At 45.2% G+C, this 8,182-nt stretch overlaps 1 protein-coding gene across 1 annotated transcript in view; it reads left to right on the forward strand.

Annotated features, from left to right (window-relative positions):
* The window catches only part of TPO (thyroid peroxidase), a 164,491-nt gene that overhangs the window by 7,279 nt on the left and 149,030 nt on the right, over window positions 1-8,182 (forward strand). The window contains exon 2 of the mRNA XM_019520639.1: window positions 1,849-1,933. Within this exon, the coding sequence (XP_019376184.1) occupies window positions 1,849-1,933 (85 nt within the window). The remainder of the gene's footprint in view (window positions 1-1,848; window positions 1,934-8,182) is intronic.

Below are 8,182 nucleotides of genomic sequence, written 5' to 3' on the forward strand. Positions count from 1 at the left end.
GCCCACCCACACAGCTCACACTGCCTGATCACCCCCCACCCCCGCCCAGCCCCAGTAGTCAAGGAATAAAAAAATCAAAAAACCCCACACTCACAGGTGGTAGCAGTGGCTGTGGGAGCTCTGGGTTCATGATCTTCCCTCCCCCACCCAGGCCCACCCCCAATGGCTGCCTCACCCAGCCCCAGCATCCCGGCAATTTAAAAAAAAAAATTCCTGCAAACTGCCTCTGGACATCAGCCCTGCCCAAGACTGCCATGAAGTACCACACCTCCTCCCAGGTCCAGTTGGGGCCCCTGGCACTCAGGATGGGTATGGGCACATGGGCAGGGCAGGGGGGTCGATGAAGAGGATGTGCTGAACATGCTCCCCCTGCTGGCTGTCTGGGCCCTCATGCAGCTGTCCCCACAATGACAGCCCTGGAGGGCTGCCAGCAGCACTCAAGACAGGGGCACAGCCAAGGATGGGGAGCCACACAGCAGCGGCACTGCACAGTGCCTACAAAGAGACAGAGCTGGGGGTGAGCAGGAACAGGGAGCAGGTGCTGGCCCTGCTGCCATAGAGAGCAGAGCAAGCAGACCTGGGGGGAAGCTCAGGGCTGGGCAAGGGATGCAGCAGCCCTTTGCAACATTCAGCTGTGGCCAAGGAGCAGTTCCATCTAGGGCCAGGATGGGGAGATCACCATCAGACTGAAAACATAGGGACTCTACTAAATGAAGGTGGAAACTGAGCAACAGGATTTTAAACCTAAGTGTAAGCTTTAGAGAATCATCTAGTCCAAGCCCCCTACTCAAGGCAGGATCTTCTCTGTTTAAATCATCCTAGACAAGTATTTATCTAACCTTGTTTTAAACTTCCAAGGAAGGAGATTCCACGACCTCCAAAGGTAACCTGTTCCAATGCCTAACTAACTTAATAATGAGAAAGTTCTTCCTAATATCCAGCCTAAATTTCCTTTTCTGAAATTTAAGACTGCTAGTCCTTGTCCTGTCCCCTGCAGCCATCAGGAACATTTCAGCATGTCAGCAGGTTAATCTAAACCAATAAATAATATATGGAAGGAAAAATGGCATATAGCCATTAGCCACATAGTTCATAATGATATAATTATAAAGATTAGTGCCATCAAAGAACTCACAGGGAATATTAATATATCAGTTCTGGATCATTGGCAACTAAAGTACTGCGTAGGAATCCCAAGTGTCAAGACACCATTAATGTGGACAGGAATACAGGAATACTAATTATGGGAAAGACCACTTCAGCATGTCTGATGTCCTCATGGTATAATGAATAGTTATTGATGGATCTAGAAGATAAGACTACTTATATGAAAAGATTGGAGAGGGTCTAAAAACAGAAATAACTTTGTGTAAATGAGAAAATATCTGGACAGTAGCTGAAACATGACTTACGTGTCTTAGCATTATAAGCAGTTATTACTAAATAGTACATTAATGGCCCCACAGGCCTTTCAAAGTAAGTTCAATATATATTAAAAGGGAGAAAAAATAGAGATGATGATGTTGAGCTTTAAATAATTTTCCCTAATTTCCCTAAGAAAATAGTATTTGTGGAGAAAAGTAATTTTTTCAAGCTAATGTTAGTCTCCTTACCAACCCCATAGTAGATCTGTTACGTTAAATAATATAGTTACTACTAGAAGCCAGATACTAAGGCAGCTCCCTCAACATTAGCCAAATGAAAAAAAGAAATCGTTTCAACAGAAACAGTTAGATTGCCTTATAACATACTCAAATACATGTTATAAAGGAAAACAAGTATCTTTTTTGGTGGATTCTTTCAATGATTATTTCCTCTTTTTTGACTGTTTTATTTTTTAACATGAAGGAAAAACTGAAGATACTTGCATTACTGGAGCTATCTGGGAGGGATCCAACATGGTTGATTATGCTATGCACCGTACACTGAAAAGGTAAATATATATATATATTTTATATATATGAAGGTCATTTCAAGCGAGTGACTTCAGTGACACTAAGATGTGGCCTTAAGCATGTCCTAAACTGATCCAGCCTGTTGTATAATATCCTGGAAATGCATTAATGCATAGTTCTATCATTTGACAACTAACAGGACACTTTAAATGTCTGTACAGTTAATGGGTGAAAAAAGAGAGTATATATTAACAACGCTGAGTTTCTGAGTAATTTGAATCTAAACTAAGATGGCTGGCTGCATAATGTTTTGACTCAATATTTTCTGAGTTTTCACACCTACCCAGATGTGTATTATGCTAATGTGCAACACTGAATTTTCATTATATTTTCCCAGTAATACAGTCAACTAAAAAAGAAAAGTTGAAGGCAGGGCAGAGTACCATCTTAGAGACTAACTCCTGTTATCTTTTTCCATAACAAAGAAGACAATTATTGAAAGCCAGGTGATAAATTTGAAACTGATTAAATGAGTATTTATTAGACCCAGTGTAAGCTGTTGGATCTGATGTAAGCTGTTTATTGGATCCAGTGTAAGCTGTTAACAGTTAGCTCTTTCCAAGGCAGGATATTATTGGTGAAGAGTTTAACAGAGTAAAGAATGCATTATAAAATATATTATACATTTTCCATTGTGGGAAATGCTTCATTCTGCAAGCTAGAGAACAATCTGATCCTGATACAAAAAAGAACTTAATTAATTGCTAACTTTATTCACATTAGTAACAGAAGAACATATCTATGTTTTGCAAGATCAGAGCTGGAATGCTAATTACCTGTAGGCTGAACCCATAAACATGTGGTTAGCATCTATATTTGCATTAACTATTATAATATAGCAGGGTGGACCAACTTCAAGGCACAAACTGTTTACTAGATAAAATCAATAAGACACATTCCTGTATCATGCAACATTACACCATTTAATGCATTGTAAGCCAAATCAGTGTGCAAATGAGTTTTGTAAAAGTCAATGAGAGAACATCTGTCTATGTAATTTTTCTCTTTATGGGTGTTTTGCACCTTTCTTTTAAACATCAATCCCTGGCCATGGGCAGACCTACATATAAATGGTCTATTCTGATATTCTCCTAAACATCTTGTAGCATGTCCTAAAATACTTCTGTGTTTTCATTTAAAAATGCAGGCAATACAAGTTAAACAATTTTTCTTTTTAAATATTAGAAAAAAGTTGCTACTTAAGCTATGGGTTTACTTACTGCAAGTCCTGAGAACTAAGGGAGAAATTGGTTTAACTCAGTGTCTGAACTTCTCAAAGTTCTGGAGTTCACAGAACTGTGAAAGCTCAAATCACATGCTTTGGCTTCCAAATAATTGAAGGAAGCCACAGTACAATACAAATCAACTCCATGTTGCCCTTGAGAATGAAAAAGAACTCATGGGATGAAAAAGCGGTTTCTTATTCAGTCTGAGATTGAGAAACTCTTAACCATCTTGGGTACAGTAGTAAAAGGTTATGTTTGCCAAATTCATGAACTAGGTTTCTGAACTGCAAACATGCCGAGTGCACAAAACTAGATTTCATTTCTGACCTCAGTTTGAACTTGAACTGTGATCATAATGTACAGATGCATTTCCTCAGTCAAGTTGTTTAATATCACAACTGGATTCTGGAATTATTTTAGTCCCTCACCATTTACTTAACTGCCGTAAATATTGAATGGCAATACATTAAAGTTATTGGTTTGAGTTATAGTTAAACTTCTTTTTTAAATACAATGAGTTTCTAGAAAACATATAATATCTTCAAAATAGCATTTCTGAATAATAGCCTGTTCCAATTCCTACTGCTTACTGTGCTGTTCAAAATTATCTCATTATTATCCTGAATTTACCCTGTTTGTTGTAACCTCCTGTTGTCTCTTACTGTGAACTCCAGGTTGTCAGTAAATCTAACATTATCATTATTATAATCTATTATTTGCATTTAATCAGTGCCTAGTTGCTCCAATCAGGACTCTGTTAGGAATGGTTCATACATAAGCCTTGTAGAGCCTACTGTCTAAGGCTGCTTGTACATGTAACAGGGTGTGGCAGAGCATTGTTGGTGCCTGCCACTTTAAGGGCTCAGCCAAGCAGCCAGCAGGTGCTTGATTGCGGTGACCATTTTAGCTCTCTGGCCACCTATATAAACAGAGCAGTTTGCTGCTGGCAGTGCAGGCAATAACATTGCCTGGCTGCAAAGCTGCATGCAACATCCTGGAGGTAAAGGCTGGAGCTTGAGGGAATGGTTTGGAGGCTCCTGGGCATGACCTAAAACTGCACCCTTCTAGGAATGGGTGGCCTGGTGGGGCTCCCAGTGGTGCAGGAGCCTCCAGGAAATTCCAGGCCAGTTACCACCCTGGTGAAAGGTGGGTTAATAACCCCAGCTCCCACAGCCAGGTGGATTACCCCATAGAAGGGTCAAGAAGGCAGACCCAAGTTAGAAAGGGGGCTAGAGGTTCATAGACCTGACTTAAAAACCCTTGACTGGTCAATGCTGGGGCCAGGACCAGAAGTGTCAAAAGGGCCAGGGGCCCACCACAAGGAATGCTGAGAGCTGAGTGCCTGGGGTTCTGATTAACTTTGGAGGTGAGGCCAGGGCCTGTGTGTCCAAAGGTCTGAGGAGGACCACACCCGAGGGGGAGAACAGCTCAAGGAGATAGGCAGCCCTGAATGAAGGCGGAGTAGTCTGCTCGAGTGGAGGGATCCAGTTGGGGTCTGGATTGGAGGACTCTGGGTCCCAGTGTGGGGCCAGTGAGGTTAACATCTGTGGATGCCATCTGCAAGGCTTGGGCTGCAGTGTAGGGGAGAAATGGAGCCGCAGATAGCGCCCCCTGGCATTGGGGCAAGAAATAGGCAGCCTCCCACCTAATTAACAGCATAATTATATAACAACAAGGTGAGGCAGACAAGAAGGTGGGTGGTTGGCCCAGAAACAGATGGGTGGGACAATGGCAGATTGGCCCCGAAGAAGCCCTCTGTTATACAGGGGTTTAGTTTTCCCTAAATTGCAATGGTGGGTTTTTAATTGGTGCATTTTTAATTGTGTTGATTAAAAACCCACCATTTCAATTTAGGAACTTCCATCACATCAAAGTGATGGCCCCCTGTCAGCTCACCCACCTCCCCTCCCTGCCCCTGTTGCTGTGGGCAGGATCCACCGGAAGGAAAAAAAAAAATCCTTAGTTTTTTCCCAGAGCCTCTCCTGGGGCCAGGGGGCAAGTTGCCAGCAGACCCTCAGCTGCAGGGTTTCTGGCCCTTCCCTCCTCAGCAGTGGCACCCCCGGGACTGTCCAGGCAGGGTGCAGTGGGTGGGTGCCACCTGGTAGGGCTCTGTTGCCACAGAGGGAAGAATGAGACCCCCTGTAGCTCGGGGCCCGCCAGCATCTTGCCCCACAGCCATGGGAGAAGAAGGCAGGCTCCAGGAGAAAGGGAAAAAAATGATCAGGCCCCTCACCACTTTTTTCTTTTTTTTTTCCTCAGTGCAGCCTGCCCACATGAGCTGCTGCTGGGTCACAGCCCCTGAGCTACATGGGGCCCAGTGCTTTCCTCCGTGGTGGCAGTGTTCCTTAGGACTGTAGGGTGGGGTGCTAGGGGGTGGGTGCCACCTGCAGGGTGCCTTGCTGTGGAGGGAAAGTATAGGGTCCCCACAGCTCAGGAGCCACTTGGACTGCTGGCATCTCACCCCCTGGCTGTGGGAGAGGCAGGTATACTCCAGTGCCCCATGCACTATCCCCACCACCTTCCCACTGTCTAGGACTGCCCAGGAACAGGCTGGCTTGCCCCTGGGGCAGAGTGGCAAGGTGACAGGAGGGCAACTGGGTGTACTGACAGCAGAAGAAGGTGGCAGGGAATGTAAGCCATGGCAAACTGGTCATATCCTTGTACCAGGTTACAATCAGTAACCACTGAGTAATCAGTCTTTGAAAAGATGAGGAGAGTTGTGCATACCAAAAAGTAAAACCATAAACTCATATAGTCCCACAGGTGCGATAAAGGCAGACTTGGCTATGGCATCCAGATCCAGTGCCATTTGCCAGAATCCTTTGGACAGATCAAGAGTAGAGATGACCTTGGCTGGGCCCAGGCAATCAAGCAAAGAGTCTGTCCTGAGCATAGGGTAAGCATCAGGGGTGGTAATAGGATTCAGCTTCCTGTAGTCCACACAGAACCAGATAAACCCATCCTGCTTCTGGACAAGTACCACCGGCCTGACCCAGGGACTCACTGAAGGCTGGATTACACCTAACTCCCTCATCTCTGTGATCTCCTGCTTTATTTTCTACATTACCTTTGCATTAACTGTGTATGGTCTGGATTGGATAGGGTGATAGACTGTGTCTATAGACTGTACTGTCAGGTCTGTTTTACGTGGTTTGTTGGAGAACACTGTCTCAAAGTCCTTGAGTGCTGTGAGTAACTTGTCCTTGTCCTGGGAGGGCAGATGATCTGGCAGGCGAAGTTCCTGTATTCCTGCCTCTCCATCCCAGTCACTATACATGACCGGCTTCTCTGGGTCCTCGGGTGATCCTTCGACTAAGGAAATCCACAATACCACATCACTTCTATTGAAGTATGGTTTAAGCATGTTCACATGTACTATCTTAGGCTTTTTGTCTGACCCGCTCCACGTCACTACATAAGTTACATCATCCAGCCTGTCAAGGATGACATGGGGACCTTCCCAAGATGCTTGCAACTTGTCTGTCTTTAGTGGCAGTAAAACCATGACCTTATTACATCATTCAAAGGTTCGTAAGTGAGCCTTGTCATTATACCAGACACTTTGTTTCTCCTGGACCTGGGCCAGGGAGTCTCATGCCACCTTCATCATGTCAGTTAGCTTCTGATGAAAGCTGAGCATGTATTTTACCATGGAAGTCTTAGTGGAAGAGATTGTCTCTTCCCACTCTTCTCTCACCAATTCAAGAGGACCCCTAACTCTCCTTCCGAACATCAATTTGAATGGTGAGAACTCAGTGGACTCCTGGAGTACCTCCCGGTAGGCAAAGAGCAAACCTAGAAGTTTCTCATCCCAGTCATTGGGGTTAGAGTCCACCTAGGCTTTTAGCATACCTTTCAAGATCCCATTGAAACTTTCTACAAGCCCATTTGTCTGGGGGGTGGTAGGCAGTGGTCTTGAGGTGTTTTACCCCACAGCACTCCCACAGGCACTTCATCACCTCAGCCAGGAAGTTCCCACCCCTGTCAGTCAGAATCTCAGAGAGGAAACCCATCTGAAAGATGATCTTGGTCAGCACTTCAGCAACTACAGGGGCCTTGGTGGAGGCTAAGGCAATTGCCTCCGGGTACTGAGTTGAAAAATCCACTAGAGTCAGGATGTATTTCTTCCCTCTATGAGTCTTATGCCTCAGTGGGCCCTCAGTGTCTATACCTGGTCTTTGGAAGGGTTGATCAATGATAGGGAGGGGCTGTAGGGGAGCCTTTCTCTTGTCATTCCAGGTACCAGTAAAGTAAATCATGAGCCATGGAAAGCAATTGTTGTCTGAACTTAAGAGGTACTATGAGCTAGTGACAGGGCTTCCAGGTCTTGGCATGGTTCTTTGGTACCCACAACCAATAGAAGAGTTCCTTATCCCAGACCACCTGTTCCCTCTTATCTGGGGTGAACTCTGTCTCTTGCTCCTGAGCTATCTGCCATAGTTCTTCCAAGCTGGGGTCCTCTAGAACCTCCTGCTTGAACTCCTCTTTCCTGGCTAAGCAATCAGTGGGTAGTTCTGGTGATCCTGTAAGGAGTGCACCTTCACCCTTGGGGATGTCCTCCAACTTCTCCCCGAAAGTCTTGGTTTCCTTCACCATTCCCTTGGACTGTCACTTAACCCAACCTCAAGGTCGCCAATTTCCTCAGTGGCTGGTGAGTGGTTGCAGTCATCAACCATCTGCCTCTGCCTCTGCAGCCAATTGGGTGATTGGGCCCTAGAAGGTTTCCACTCCTCCCACCTTAGCCTTTTTGCTCTGTTGACAAGTCACCACATTAACATGGTAGGGCTCTATGAAGTGGCCCCCCTTTCTTTGCAAGTATTCAAGCTCCATAACATCTCACCCCACCAAGATGGGGACAGGAGCCTTTTCCAGCACTCCTAGTACTATGCACATCCTGTGGCCTCTCCACTTAATGGAGAGATGGGTTACTGGTACCTCAAATGACTGGAGCCCCACCCTTTGTATGGTAAGGGTCCTCCCCAGGACTATATCCATAGGTGA

The sequence above is a fragment of the Gavialis gangeticus genome, unplaced genomic scaffold (assembly GCF_001723915.1).
Source record: "Gavialis gangeticus isolate Ggan-Ray unplaced genomic scaffold, GavGan_comp1, whole genome shotgun sequence".
Taxonomy (NCBI): Eukaryota; Metazoa; Chordata; order Crocodylia; family Gavialidae; genus Gavialis; species Gavialis gangeticus.